The 16,058-nt window shown below is 34.7% G+C and overlaps 1 protein-coding gene across 4 annotated transcripts in view; it reads right to left on the bottom strand.

Moving 5' to 3' along the window:
• LOC115448901 overlaps positions 1-16,058 on the bottom strand; it is a 57,312-nt gene that overhangs the window by 4,058 nt on the left and 37,196 nt on the right. For all 4 annotated transcript variants that reach the window (XM_037443975.1, XM_030176518.2, XM_030176517.2 and 1 more), the window contains 2 exons: positions 12,168-14,191; positions 5-8,429 (listed from right to left, as the gene is read on the bottom strand). In XM_037443975.1, coding sequence (XP_037299872.1) covers positions 5-8,429; positions 12,168-14,191 — 10,449 coding nt within the window. The remainder of the gene's footprint in view (positions 1-4; positions 8,430-12,167; positions 14,192-16,058) is intronic.

Below are 16,058 nucleotides of genomic sequence, written 5' to 3'. Positions count from 1 at the left end.
TTACCTCACTACAGGTTCAATAATATTTTGATTTTGTTTTGCGGCTGCTGCCTGAGAACGACATTTTCTTTTTATTTTATCGAATTTGTCTTCTAACATATCTATAGGTTCAGGTACATCTGGGTACAATTTATCTTTAACTACAACTTTCTTAGCTTTACTCGTGGTGGGCTCTTCGATCGGAATATTTACTTCATCAGTTTGATCATCATTAGTGGGGACTATTTGAGAGCTGATGTTAGTTTCAATCATTTCATTAGTATGTTGTGTTCTTACATCATCAACTATTGTTGATACTGTATGCTGGCAAGTTAAAGAAGGCAGGTTTCCGGCATTAGCTGCCTCTTTTAAGCCAGAGATTAAATCATTTTCCAATTTTTTTACTTCCTCACTCTCTAATATATTTCTGGCCGTAATAGAATCCACGTCACCATCACTTTTTGAATTATTTCTCTCCGCTTCATTTAACTGTTCCTCGAAGGTATCTAGGGTTGTTACTCTGTTTTGAGTAGTCGTTAAACACTTGTCTGCAGCTTTCATCTCATCAGTTTTATGTGATTCTTTCAATAGCTCACAGCAATCTACGAAAAGGGCTTCATCGCCACTAAGTTTTGAAACCGCCTGTTCCCTTACTGTTGTATTAACTTCATTCAAAATCTCGTCAACTGTAGGTACTTTAATATTCAGAGGATATTTAGAATTCTTTTTTAGTTTTTCCAATTTCTCAGTTAACATTTTTAGACGATCGACATGCTGTTTGTACACCATTAGATAAGTTGATTCATCAGGTACGGGCACAGTCTCAACTTTCATTTCAATTTCAGATAACTTTGATACATGGTACAACGAAACTTGATGCCTTATAAAGTTATCTGGACGTCGATATTCTTTTTTACATATATTACAATTGCGGGGTACAATTTTTGTACAAGGTTTCTTTTTTCGACCACGTTTTATTGTTTTTTTGATAGAACTGCTCTCACCATCAACAGATTTTCTATTTTCATTTTGTGATGATTTTTTCCCCGATTTTTCTTTATATCCAAAATATACATCATCACTTTCATTAGCGATAATATGAAATGTCTCCGAAATTTTCTTTGAGGCTAACAAATTTGATTTTCTAGGTTTTCTTTCAGAGAAAAATCCAAAACTTTCCATAAATTGTTCAGATCTGAGGTTTTCTTCCGTCTCATCAAGAGAATTTGCAGTATCAACTGGATTGCAAACTGCAAGAGTTCGTCTACTTTTCTTTTGAGTTTTGTCCTTTTCATCTGATGTGTCTTCAGTAGTATCCATTTCATTTTCTTCTCTTTCAGATGTAACACTACTCTCACCTAAAGCTAAATTCCTTTTTTCTTTCTCTTCAACATATTTTTGTAATGGTACATCACTCTTACTAGAATCATCGGAATCACTAACAACTTCCTTTGTGTGATCTGTTTCATCTACAATGTCATCATGAGAGTCTTGTATCTTTATATTAGATTCTATGGTTTGATTATCGTTCTTTATAGACAATTCTTTTACGTTAGTGCTCTGCGTATCAGATTGGTTTTCTAAAGATAGAGCTTTTGTAGCTTGAATCTTAGTTGTTTTCTGTTGAAAAGGAACTGGCCTTTTATTGTCCATAGACACATTTTTATCTAACATGTCATCCAAATCAATGTCGTATGGATCATAGAACTCATTTCCTGATGATTTAACTACAGCTGACTTTGAACGCGTTCGCCTAGCCGCTATGGGCATATTGTAACAAGTTGTACGTACTTCACCCTTTGAAATAGCTTTGTCCTTACATAACAGATTTGTTGTGTCATGTTTAAATTTATTGTCACATACTTCTTCGGGGGATGTTTTATCATTTTTACAATCGGTTTTAGTTTTCTTCGGCTTCAAATTTGAATCGGAATCTAAGTTTGTTGCTAACATGTCAAGTTTACGCTTTTCTTTTGATATTGACGGCGTTTCAGTGTTAGTAGAATTATTATGATTTATCTCATTTTCATTTGTATTTATTTTTGTTTGGGGAATTTTTATAGCTAAATTTTCCATCGGTGCGGTTTCTGCATCATTGTAGGCATTTTGAGTAAATTTATTCCCTTGTTCAACATCTTCATTGTTCTTTATTGAAGAATCAACTACATGAGTCTCAGAGGACTTTCGTGTCTTTGTGTCAATCTTGCTCAATGCTGTATCCGTGTCTGTGTCATCCGATGCGTTTGAATTATCAAACGATTTCTTTTTCTTGCTTTTACGTTTTAAGTGAGGCGACTTTTTGCGTTTAATAGCTTTATTTTTATCTGTTTCCTGTATAGATGAGTCTGCTATATTACTAAAATTATTTTCTAAATGTGAAACAAATGTATTTGTAGTATCAGATCTCTCTATGTGCGTATGATTCTCGGGTGTAGAGTGCGCTGGAACTTCGGTTTGATTCTCTTCATCAAGAAGCAGTTTTGAGAAAATAAGTTGCTTTTTAGTTAATGGTGTCTTTTGTTCCAGAGATATTGAGCTGCTGGGTGTTAAGCTTTCTTGATTGGTGATGTCACAATTGTCAATGAACATAGATTTTCCTCGTCTACTACGGCGCAACGGGGTTATAATTTTATCTTGTGTGTCAGATAGCACTTCATTATCACTCAGAAAAGTTGCATCCTTATCGTTTAAGTCTTTTGCACTGATAGTATTCGTATCAATTTTTATTTGTAAATTACCCTGAACATGATTGTCATCACAATATGACATTGGCAATTCGTTATTAGTAGTTTTGTTTTCTGCGACTACCGTGGTATTGTTTGCTTTATTTTCAATCACTGAGGAAAGGGTCATATCTTCGTCATCAGAACATAATTCTTTGATTTCAGTATTAAGAAAATACATTTTCTTTTTTCTCTCTTTCTGTATCAAATTACCTGGTTTTGTCGAGATGGGATGGGACTCTTCCAATATAATTTTACTAGATTCCACTTGTTCGGTATCTCTCTTTTGTTTTTTTTTCATTTGTTGGTGTCTTTCTGTTGAAGTTGGCTTCAGTTTAAGGTTTTTCAAAGATTCATCACATTCTTGTTCAATTATTTTGACCTCTTGTTCACAAACCATGCTTCTATCATTAAGTGCTTTATTCTGAGTTTTCGCAAAAAATGTTTTCTTTTCCATATTCTGTAATTCAGTTGTTTCTTCGCCATTGTCCATTAGGCTTTCCTGTTCACCGGTGTTATTGACGTTTCCACTTTTTTTTATTTTCTTTCTGCAATGCTTCTCTATATTATCTTTGGTTATGAATTCATTGTCTTGATAATTGTTACTTTCCATATTTGTGGAAATCTGTTTGTCTTGTGTAATGTATTCTTTGGAATATGTGGTGTTTACTTTAGCAGGAAATATTTTACTTTGTTCATTACTCAAAATATTTTTATTAGTATCTTCTTTGGCTGGTATTATTTCTTCACAAACTTTTTTGTTTGTTTTCTTTGGTTTTTTAGTTTTTTTCTTTTTTTTAATAAATATATGATTTTCTTCATTTCCATCGGCTTTTTTAGTTTCAATAAGTTCTGTGGATTGTTGATCTAATTGCTTTTGTTTAACTATGACAGCTAAAGATACATCATCTTCAGAATCTTCGTCTTCATAATATTTTTGTTTATAGTTTAATGACTGTTCCTGTAGTGGTGTTTCATCCATTGTCACATCATTTTTATCTGTTGGGATACATCGCTTATCAGATAAATCAGGAGTTATTTGAGTTTCTACTTTACGATCGTGAGATTCTAAATCCGAGTTCACAATATCATCACTTGCAATAGATTTACTTATAGGGTTTGTTGCAACAGTTGGGTGATCAACATTCACAATATTTTCGTGAATTTCATCTGTGGTCACTTCTCGGCAATTGTCCTCGTTATATATTGATACCGAAATTAAATCCGATCCACATATTTGATTCTTCTGACATTGCTCCTTATTTGTATTAGTGTAATTTTCTTGTGTTGAAACTGTAGTTTTGCACAAAGTATTCTTTCCAGTTTTATCTGTTTTAGGTTCTATGCAGGAAAGCGAAACAGCCAGCGGTAAGCCATTATCTGATACAATGTTTCTATTGCTATGCTGAGTACTGCTAACTTCAGCTTGTTGAATAGCCAAGGAGATGTCAGAATCAAAAGTTTTATTCGATTCTATATCGTCTTGATCATTGTTTTTCATTTGTACTTCTGGATAAGTTTTAGTAGTCATGTGATTTTCAGTCGAAACTCTTTTATTTCTCTCTGAAGGAGCTTTTATGCGAACTGCCCTTAAACTAGCAGTTTGTTCATTGGGCTTTTGTTTGTTAGGCTTAGTATTTATAACATTTTTACTGTCTATAGATGGCAAAACTATAGGCCGTGAAACATCTTCAGTGAGTTTGACTACATCAATGTCCACGGTATCATCCTCAGTTAAATCAATTATTTTAATGTCATCGTCATCGTATTCGTTGTATTTGAGATGTTTTGGGGATATGAACGGATCCTGTGTATATTTTTCCGGTTCAATGAATTCGAACGGTTTTACGTCGTCGTCATTAATTTGGGATTTAATTGTGGGTGGTAGCGACGGTGGTAGTGGTGGCGGAGGTAAAGGCGGCAGCGGTGGTTGTGGCGGTGGTGGTGGCGGCGTTGTTGGCGGAGGTGGTGGTGGCGGTGGTGGGGGCAGCAATATAGGTGGAGGTGGAGGTGGTGGTGGAAGTAGTGGTGGTGGAGGCGGAGGCGGTAAAAGAAGATACGCTGATTGCTTATTGTCGCAATCAAAGCTCATTGGATAAAGCATAGTATTTTGACAGAAACCAGAAGTATAATTACATGAAGAGGGAAAGTTCATCGATGGTGCGAGGCATGTTTTTATGCTATCTTCTTGACATCTTTCGGACTGAAAGCTTGATGCACACGCAGAAGTAGACACGTATTGGGGTAATACATTTAATAATTGATTACGATGATCAGCTGGCATAGTTCCCAAAATTTCTACCAATTCTTTTGGTAATAGAGCAATTTTTCTCAGAGTCTCAGCATCATGTTCGTTGTCTACATTCATAACTGGATAGATAGATGAATCCAATTTTTCTGTTTCTCTATTCATTTCAATACTCATATCCGCCCTTGTGATCTGAGGAATGGTATTCATTAATCCAATGGTATTTGGGATATTTGGCACTACACCATAATGCATAGGCGCGCCTATTGTTGTCCCAGCCAACGTATATACGGACGTAGTGCTTGCTATGGTAGTTCCGGGAATACTTAATAGTGAATTGGTCAGAGTGGCTGAATTTGAAGATTCTATTTTGGTTACAGAAATGCAAGCATTGGCTAATGTGTAGACAGGTTTGGTACTTTCAAATTTATGAATGGATGTTGACATAACAGGATTTGGCAATGTATATACGGGAATGTTTCCCCCGAAAGCGCCACTTGAAACATTATGCGGAGTTCCCGAGAAGCCGTAAGATAATCTGCTTTGTGTAGAATTATCATCAAACATATAATTATGTGTTTGCTGTGTTGAAGTTACATTATGGACAACACCTGATTCAGATGCTGCCTGAGAATATATTTGATTAATACTCGGATGTATTTTAACCACATTAGAATTTGAGACTTCGGGCGAAGCGTCTTCTGTTTCGCATGTGTTTAAGTTGTACTGTGGTATTATTAACGTTGGGTCATATGACGATTTTTGCAAAACCTCACTTGTTTGCTCTATAACATTTGAATCATTTTTTGAAATTTGTATGTCTTCATTCATATTTACTTCGTTTGTTTTATCTGAGAGATCTTCTGAATGTTGAAAGTGTTTGTGTTGTAAATCCATCGGTTGTTCTGTGTCTTTTACTTCACAAGTCATTAAATCGTTAGATTTCTCCTCAGTAAGATCCACTGAAACTCTCAAATCTATTTCTTTGGTTTGAGGTGTAAGAGAACTTTGTAGTTCATTCATGATTACTACATTTCGCGTCATCGATAGGTCTGTAGGGGTATCTTTATTTAACTGTGTTTCTGATGGATCCTCAGAGAGTGTTAAATGAACATTTGATTTACGACTAGATAAATCGTGAACAACGTAATTTACTGGTTCCATAATTTCTACATGTTCAGTTCTCACTTTACTTTTCATAGATAAATCTGTAGGTGTATAATCATTTTCACATACAGACAAAGATAAATCTGCAGCAACATCATTTTCATTTTTTGATGAGTCTGGATATGAACTTATACACATTGCTTGAGAGATCGAATGTTGTGAATGTTTTATACGTAAATCTACTACTTCATCCGTTATACCGGTTTGTCTAATACCCATTTCGCAATCCAAGCTCTTATTAGATAAATCTAAAGTACCATATGAGTCATAATTACTAATACAGTAAGAATAACTTTCTGGATTCGATGTTACTTCGGGACTTTCCACTACTATACATTTACCAGAAAGATCTAATGGTGTTGAAAGTGCAGGATCCACGTTAGTATTTGCATGGGATGAAGTTAGAGCCGTCGGATATTCACTGAAACTTGTAGTTTCGCGATAAATATCATTCGGGGCAATAAAATTTTCGTGATTCGGTTCTTGATGAGTTATAGGTTGAGGGTCATGTTCTTTTATCGGTAGGTTATGTTCTTTTATCGGTTGAAGATCATGTACTTTTATCGGTTGAAGATCATGTACTTTTATCGGTTGAAGATCATGTATTTTTATCGGTTGAAGATCATGTACTTTTTGAGGAGATGTGTTCTCTTGAAACACTGGTGTTGATTTCTGTTGCGTTTGGCAACTTTTGATATAAGTTTCTGTTACCGTTTGTTGTACAGTTTGTTCGGGCAAAAAAGTTTTAGATAAATTGCTTTGCCGGGGACATTGCATTCGGGACATTACTTTAGGATCAGGTTGAATTGTCATTACTTTTTTTGCAGTTGATTTGCTTTTAGAACTCTGTTCAGGCGCTCTTTGCCTAAACAATGAGATTTCGTTGGATTTCTGGAGATGTGCTATATAATTTTGTTCGAACTTTTGATAAGAGTCACGACGTCGGCGTATAGCATTTACGTTAACGGCCTGTAAATCGACAGAACTATGTGGTATTATCTCAATTTGAGGCGGTAAGCCCAAAAGTTTTTGTTGTGTCTCAATTTCCACCCGAGCGATTGATTTTAGACGGGAAGACTTGCGTTTAATTGGGAGTTCGATCTGTTTTTGTTTTGGTGGTAGACGGCTCCCAAGCTGAATAGATGTTTTCTGTCGCGTTTTGGTTCTTTCAACCTTAGAACGTGTTAACATTTCTTTATTTACATTGTATTGGAAAGCCGCGAGTGTTTGCGCGCTCAAGTCAGTTCTACACATTTCCATTGGTTCTTGCATTGGAACTGGCCGATAAAATACTTCGGCGGGGGTCATATTGATACTTGATTCTATAACATTTCTTATTGGCAAATATACCGGTTCCCGATCAATCGGTTCATCATTCCCACACTGAACAGAGACATGTTCAGTCATTGGATGATGCGGTATAGGTTCAACCAACTTATTCTTCAGCATTGCAATGCAGTCATTTAAACCTTTTCGAGGTTTATTCAATTTGTTCTTTTGCAGGACGTAAGGATCCAAAGATCTCTTAGAATAGTGATGGTGCAAAGGTGGCTTATCCAACCTAGTCACGACGGCTTCGTTTTCGAAAACTTGCCGCTGTCCAGTTGTTACATGTTGATTGACATTGTTACATTCTTGTTGTACTAAGAACAAGTGATGGAATTGCACAGACTTATCATGAGTCTCAGAATTGGCAGTTAACCTTGCTATCGAATGTTTTAATGGTGCATTTTGTGCCGGAACGAACTGGTTGTTCAAGTTTCCATTCTGGCGGCTGCAGCCTGGATCTTGTTCATTACGATTGTTGGTCTCCGTGCGGCCTGAATGCTCTCTCATATTGAATGCACCACTATTGACGTCAATTCGTTGAGGTGTATTTTCAATAGAAAGATCTTGCGTTTGAGTAGTACCTTCGTGATTGACTACAGAAACATTCTCCGGCGCTTCCAATGTCAATTTATTGAGGCGTCGTTTAGCTCTGTTTAACATAGCTTTTCTTTTTAACGATTCAGTTTGGTGAGAAGCGCTATTTATTTTTAGTTTCGATTTCAAAACTTTGTTCTCATTGTCACTTTTGTTAGATAAAAATCTATTTTGAATCTGGTCACCGATGCTTTCGGATTCGGCAATGTTATTTGTGTCTCTTATACGGCGCCTATTTTTTAGTTCTTCCGAGGAGCGTTGTTTTAATATTAATTTATTACGTTGTTTTTCTAGCCTTCTTCGAGGTCTTAGCATAGAATTCAGCGGATTGACTAATACACGATGACGCTTAGCGGGCAAATCCGCTAACATCTTCCGTATAGTTTCGGCTGAAACAGGAAAATATATTTTAACATGTTTATTCACGCTTAAAGGCAATCGCGCTAGTTCGATCCTATATGATATCGCAATTCATGATTTGTAATTAAAATAGAGTTTATCAGTCTAAATTATTGAAATGAGAAGCGAACCAACGGAAATAGTTTGAAAGAAAACCTCAATCGTTATAAAACGAAAGTCTACTATAATACTTGAAATTTATATAAGTAGGTACACCATAGGCCAGCCGAACTTTTTGTCGATATTTCTATTCGACCTAATATTCGATAGTTGGCGTGTGGCCGTATATACTATTCGTTGCAAGTCTACTTAAAATACTTAAATTGTTACTTCTTCTGGCGGATTATTAGGATAATAATAATATTTTGTAGATTTATTTATTCTTTCGAAAATATACGGTACTTTGCATTAATTGCATTGTACACAATAGCAAATTAAAATGTACGAATAAAGCAATTTAATATTGTAATTTATACTGTCCCACTACTGGGCACGAACCTCCTTTACTACTGAAAGGGTTTAAGACTTTGTTCCACCACTTTGGCTGGTTGAATTAGATTCCTCACAATTATGTTCACATTAATCAAGAAAACTATTATAAAAATTATGAGATTTCCAATAAATTTTTCACAATACGTATTAAACTAACAAAGTTTATTGTTACTGTGGTAAGGTGAGTTATTTTTTATATACAGATTCACCCAACAGATAAATCCTTTGGGGCTTATTTCAAATTTTTCATGGATAAAATTATATTCTTCCTCATGAAGTTAGATTTACTAAAATTAGTGCCTTATCAATTTGACTCTTTAAGCTAAGAAGATCAAATATATCATCTTTGGGATACCAATTCAAATAAATATTTTTTTAAGATGCTCATCTACTAATATGACGGAATTTAGGATTATATATGCTCTAAACGGATAAAAAAATTATAACGGATATATTATTATTCTATTTTAAAACAAGGGACAAGAAACAGGAGTTTAAAAATATTTTTATTGGTTTTATTTTTAAAATTAGCTTTTGCTTGCGGCTTTGCTTTTGATAGAAAGTAGCCTATGGTCCTTCCGAGGCTCTCAAGTTTGAGATCTACATCCATAATTTTATCGAAATGCGTTGGGTAGTCTTTGAGTTTAACGCGTTCAATCAAACGAACTGGTGCAGCGCGATACGTATTTAAGGGGAAAATTCCGTCATACATATTTGTAGCGTAACTTTACGCAACGCACGCAACGGAAGCTCTCAAAAATAATATTTTTCCCCGTTTTTGCAATATTATTATTCATTGACGCTCTTTTCATATTAGTCATAGCTTAATGTTATACAGCCTATAGCCTTCCTCGATAAATGGTCCATGCAACACTAATATATTTTTGAAATCGCACCATTAATTTCTAAGATTAGCGCGTTGAAACAAACAAACTCTTCATCTTTATATAATAGTACAGAAGTATAGATCGTAACTGCAATAGTCTAGCAGCATTTAAAAATCTTGTATCCGAAATTAGCTACATTATATAGCCATGTAGTATGGATGATAGTATATAACATGACCGTCCTCATCGTGCTACAATGAGAGGTCGACGCAACAAACTTTTTACGCATGTTGCAGGGTTTCCTTAGTTTTACGATAGGCGGCCTATCTAAAAACCCTCTCTTAAAGACTTATTTCCTTGCCAATCGTGTAGTGTGTTTACCAAAATGGGAATTTTCATAGAAATGAATTCGATGGGTATTGAGGTTTTCTTTCTACGACCTGCTTCCTTTGATCCGTGGCGTTGTCCAAGTTATGACGTCAAGTTAAATATTACTAACAAAGAGTCTATTGCTTAATAATATGAAACTAATATACTAGCTACTGTTCTTTTATTTATATAAAATATCTTCTTTTTTTAAATCCTTAAATTCTACTGTTAACGTGTTAAACTTTGGCTGATATCAATTGTTAATAATTTTATATAGAAAAAGGAATCTGCGAATTAATAGATCACATAGTAGACATGTACCTAAATGTCCACACAAATAAATAATCCTAATAATATATATGAAATGACACAGGTAGGGAGAACTAAACATTTATCTAATAAAGCAACAGGGGTTACATTTAACAAAAAGCTTCGTCATGCAGCTCTGTAACTACTAATCACGAAAATAAAACTAAATCGATGAAATTTGATGATATCCCAAGCTTAGTCCATAAGCAAATGTCCTATGAACACCTTCGCGTGTGATGTCTTATTAATAAAGAGACATCTACTTACTTCCGGTTATTGGGACAAGAATAATATTATTAATTTGTTGTTAATCTTTTATAAATATGTATAAATAGCCGGATAAAATTTAAGACCAAATTAACAAAATATGCCACATATTTTTATTAAAATTGTGCGTTTTTCTTAAACCCTAATCTGATTAATGTTAACATTACCGATAACGACGAAATTATCTGATTAAAGGTCTTTAACATTTGAAATACGCACAATTTAAAAATAACAATAGTAAAATATCACCAAACTATATTAAATGTTAATAACTAATGCTTAAAGTAGCAATATCGTATGAATACCGTATCAATCTAGTGTAAAGCCTTCTTTTCGACATTTCTAGTTACACCTGTAATTGTTCCCATAATGAACACATTACGTCGATAAGGTCCATTCAGTAATTTATAGAATATTTAAAAAATATATTGCAATGCACAAATTTGATCTTTTAAAAGGATTCAGGGATATTGTCTTTAGGCAATACCAGGTATTTTTTTTAAAACATCAGCAACTGCAAACTTGACTTGACTTGTGTTGTATCCACAGCTTCAATGTTTCAATCCAACCCCATCACCAATATTGGGTTTCGACTGCACTCATCCAAGATTATCTAGATTATGAGTATATTTATTTATAATATTTTTAACAAAAAGCAGCCTTTAACGTTGATGAATTCTAAATTCATTTCAGTCTATGAATCAACTTCTCCGCCCATTACTGAATCTGCGATCAACTTTCTTGATGTTCGTTGTAAACAAACCACAAGGCTTATTTATATACCAATCTTTTAAAAGACGTGTTTGAAGCACTGATTTGCTTCAGTCTACGATCCTTTTTACACACTATATTTAAAATCTGGGCCATCGTATTTTTTTTAAAGGTCCGATATGAAGGTTTTTTTTGTTGGTTGGTATATTATACCACTATTTCAATTACTATATCAATTCTAAATGTTGGCTTTACGATGTTAGCTTTCCTTCATAGCGATGATAGGCATCGAAGCCGGTTCAAATTTTCTTGAAGTGACTCATGGTTTTCTATTGTAATGACGTGGTCAAATTTATTTCATAAAAAAAACGAAAAACACAAAAGAATATTGGACGTCGGACCTTTTTTATTTATTGTTCGGAATAAAAGATCGTTACAGAAATGTCAACCGATTAAACTTTTGCAATCAAAGTCTAATAGTTGAATAAAATAACATAAAGGACGAAATAATTCGGTAATGTGAACGTTAAAAAAAAACAAATTATATTTAAGATGGGACCCGAATAATCTGAAATGGAAAACCTACTAGAATTATTAATAATAAAAATAAGTGGCAACTTAAAGGGGAAATAAATTATTGGGTACATTTTTTTGTACTTTTTTCCATATAATCTGATGATCTCAAACTTTTGCCGGCATAATATTATAATAAAAATGTTGTTAGTTCTGGAACTGATATTAAAGATGACTTACCGTCTCCAACCTCCGTTTTATTCTTGGGTCTGGGCCTTGATCGAAGGTGATTTTTTTGCCTTTGTCTGTTTCGTATATCTTTACGTATTTTCTTGCGGATAGTATTGTCAGGTAGTCTTGGGCGGCGCCTACGTACTCCAAATGGACGATAGCGGCATTTTCTACGTACTGTTGGCATATCACCAGCGCAATCCAGCATATGTTGGTGCAAGTCTTCTAAGCTGATAGTCTTTTTGCATTTCGTACATTCCCTGATTCCACGAAGGGGGCGGGTTCTGGTGCATGTTTGACTAGGAGGAATGTACAAATGTTTTAAAATATCAGCGTTTAATAGAGATTCACCAACGATCTCATAGTGCTGCACTTGTGCGTTTGGGTGTTGAGTAGACATGTGAGAAGAAAGTGCACGTGCGTCTCTTGTTTGAGCACCACATGCGCAACAAACGTAGCATCGCGGCCGCACCCATTCCCCGCTTAATATTGCAGGTTGTTGGTCAAATTGTGGCACTGAAGGCTGTAGACCCAAAGAAGCTGGAAAGTCAAGGGAATTTGGTCTGGTGTCTGATGTAGGATTGTAGACGACCATCTGAGATGATGATGTGGGTATCTCTCGGCTCTCAAGTATTTCTTTCAATTCGTTTGCTATTATATTTCTTTTTTCAGTATTTTTTTCTACTGAAGAGTGTTTAAACTTGTCCTCAAACATCCGTCGCATGCGCAACTGTGTCCATATATCTAAACTGGACACTAAAGTTATAATGCAATTATTGGCATGTGAATCACGTTTTATTTGATCAGGATTCATTAAACTTTTATCATTCTCCAGATTATCCCACTTCCACTTGTGCTTGGGTGCAATAGCACGCGGAATATGTCCATCGAAGACATTACGCGAATACTGCTCGAAAGCTAGAAGTATCGGAAATCCTTCAGCAGTGTTTATTACCACATTGTTTTTAGCCTTTCTAGTTTTTATTGTGTTGTCTGGATCCGGATTAAAATTAAACGATCCATCTAAGTATTTTGTTAAATTTTCTTGCACATTACTTGCAACTCTAGAATAGAAGCTGGTGTCAAAGCACTTCTCGAACTTCTGAGTTGTATCCTCTATGGCTTTAAACCAGTCCCTCTTCGTAGATTCGCCGGTCCTCGACGATCTGTGGATAACGCCTAGCCTGGATAGTATTTGATCAGCGTCCGTATTATGGAACGTGAAATTAGGAGGTATACGTTTGTTCCACTGTATGTCATCCAATACGATGACGGCATTCTTTTCTAGTACTGTGTTATTGCCTATATTCTTGGTGGGCGGCAAAATTAAATTCGTTGTAAGGTTATCCTCAATATCGGCCGCATCATGAATTTGTGAAGGCTTAAGTTCACATGCAATAACGATGCCGTTATAATCAGGTTCATCCGGATAGTCTTTGCCATCGTTCTGAAAATCGTCTTTATTGTTAATGTTCAGTTTTTTCGTTATTTTCTTGACAGTCGACGATTTTTGGCGTAATTTACTGCGGTATGAAGGCTTCTGCTTTTCGCATACATTAAGTTTATGTTCGGCCAGTTCGGACGTAGACGAAAATCTTCCATGGCAGTCAAGACAAGCGAAGTATTGATTAGGATGACTGTCGACCATATGCCGAATAATTTCGTGGGGTTCCGTTTCAATGTGGTTGCAAAACAAACATTCCACAGCTGAATTTTTTTTTGAAGTACATATATGCGACCGGCGTACATGTTTCGAAACAGTTTGCTTAGAGGCGAATGTTCTGTCACAATAGGGACAAAGATGGACAACCGGAGCGCAGTCTGAATCGATAAAGAGATCATCCGTTTTATTTAGTGAGGATTTGGAAGGGGTCCCGTTCTTCTTTAATTTCTCCTGAGAGCATTTGCCCTCTAACCTACGTGCGGCCTTGGGTTGAGGGCTGGGGAAAGTAGACTTCCTGGGTCTTAATCTTCCATTTAAACCAGACGATGGTTCATCTTCCCCTGTACTCATCGTGTTTGGTTCCTGTGTCCTAAATTTAAAGAAAATATAATATTAAACACCTACATCTACATTATACACATTTAATACGAACTTTTTAGTATATGTCCTGTGAAAATATTATTTATATTACATAATTAATTGTTGAATATTACGTAATACACATAATATATAATATTAAGTTATAATACAAATAAAATGAAATTGAGCATGAAAATAAGTTAGATATCGACCTTATTATGACTTTATCGTAACAATTTGGTGTCTGATTTCGGACGTTACATTAGAAAAAGGGCGCCAGCACAACGAATACACCGAGCATTCGCTTGGAGACAAAAGAATTATCTTAATACAACCAACTATCAAGTGTACAATTAAATCTTTAGTAATATTTATTAAAGTAATCAAGTAGTATGCACTGTTCTAATGTTATTAGATTTGAATAGTATGGATGGATAGAGTAGAATAGTATAAAGTAATTTAAAATATAATGACCTATAATAATATAGAATAAACCGATAAACGAGTAGGTAGATCACTTGAAGTTAATATCCATGACCACCCAAAAATTCCAAATAAATAATGTTTTTTATCACTGTCCTAACGGAAAGGAATAGGGACCCGACAGAGGCGATGGCTTTTGTAACTCCCACTCACAATAAGAAGCTTCATCGTAAGAAAAGTCACTTACCGTGGGTATTCTGAAAGGTAGTGATACTAACCCTATGGGGTTACTCAAACGACAAACAAATCTCTATTCCTTACATGCGAATGCTCACAAAAAATTCCACAAAAATACAAAAGAAATTATAATATTTGTCGGTAGCATTATTTACAACAAACTTTAGTAAGTTTCCATTTTCTGTCGACCACATAAATATAACAAATCATATTTTTCACGCAAGAATAATTATAGTTATAAAAATCTGCAGGTTTTGGGAAAACTGCGCAAATGTACTCGTATTTTCTAAAATATTGTTGAACTATTTAATAAGCTGTCTCATTCCTCTAATCTGATGCAGAACTTTTAAGTGCCTAATTTACTTTACAGCATTAGCTATTCAATTTACACGCTGCAGTTTCGGGTCGAATACAAAGCCGCCTTTTTTAAGATCGGTTAATAAATCAATCCTAATACGATAGCGACGTACAAGTATTAGTGGCACTGCGGCAAGCGGATCTCTGCGATGGACCAGCGAAGCTGAAAACTATCTTGATATGCCACCACTACCAGCCAATATATTATGTATTAAAACAATTTGCGATATGTAATATCCATCAATAGATCTTGGTAGGTAGATAAATTCTTTTCATAAGATTAGGTAATGATAACTGATACACCTGTGGTCACAAAAATATAGACATACATATCTCGATACAATATATTAATTATTTGTAATTTGCTAAGGTATGTGTAGTAAACACTTACGTCCCAAACTCATAGATTTTGAATCATTTCAATCATGTTATAAATTACAAAACAAAAACAGGTCATTAGTTCCTCAACTTGTTTTTATAAGTAAATAAAAATTAAGTTTGAATGGTCCGCCATTAATAGATTATTATAATATTTACTATTATAATGAAATAGGTTAACAATAATCAAGTCAAGTAGGTATATGAATTTTCATTTGAAAATCACAAAAATCGTTACATGTTTTATAACATAAATTGTAACCAAGACTTTCTTCTAAAAACCACGAACGTGCTCAAATGATCTGTCACCTATCATTAATTTTAATATACCTAGTCTTGCCATAAATATTGTAATAAAGAAAAAAGAAAATTGTTAACTGCAAATAACATTTATTACTTTTACAGTGTGTCAGTTTAATACATAAATATAAAACAATTAAAAATATAAAAAGCTTATTCGAAGTGGTCTCCATTGGCTGCAA

The sequence above is a fragment of the Manduca sexta genome, chromosome 27 (genome assembly GCF_014839805.1).
Source record: "Manduca sexta isolate Smith_Timp_Sample1 chromosome 27, JHU_Msex_v1.0, whole genome shotgun sequence".
Taxonomy (NCBI): domain Eukaryota; kingdom Metazoa; phylum Arthropoda; class Insecta; order Lepidoptera; family Sphingidae; genus Manduca; species Manduca sexta.
Note: the sequence above shows the minus strand (reverse complement) of the source record. Positions and strands in the feature narration are given on the sequence as shown.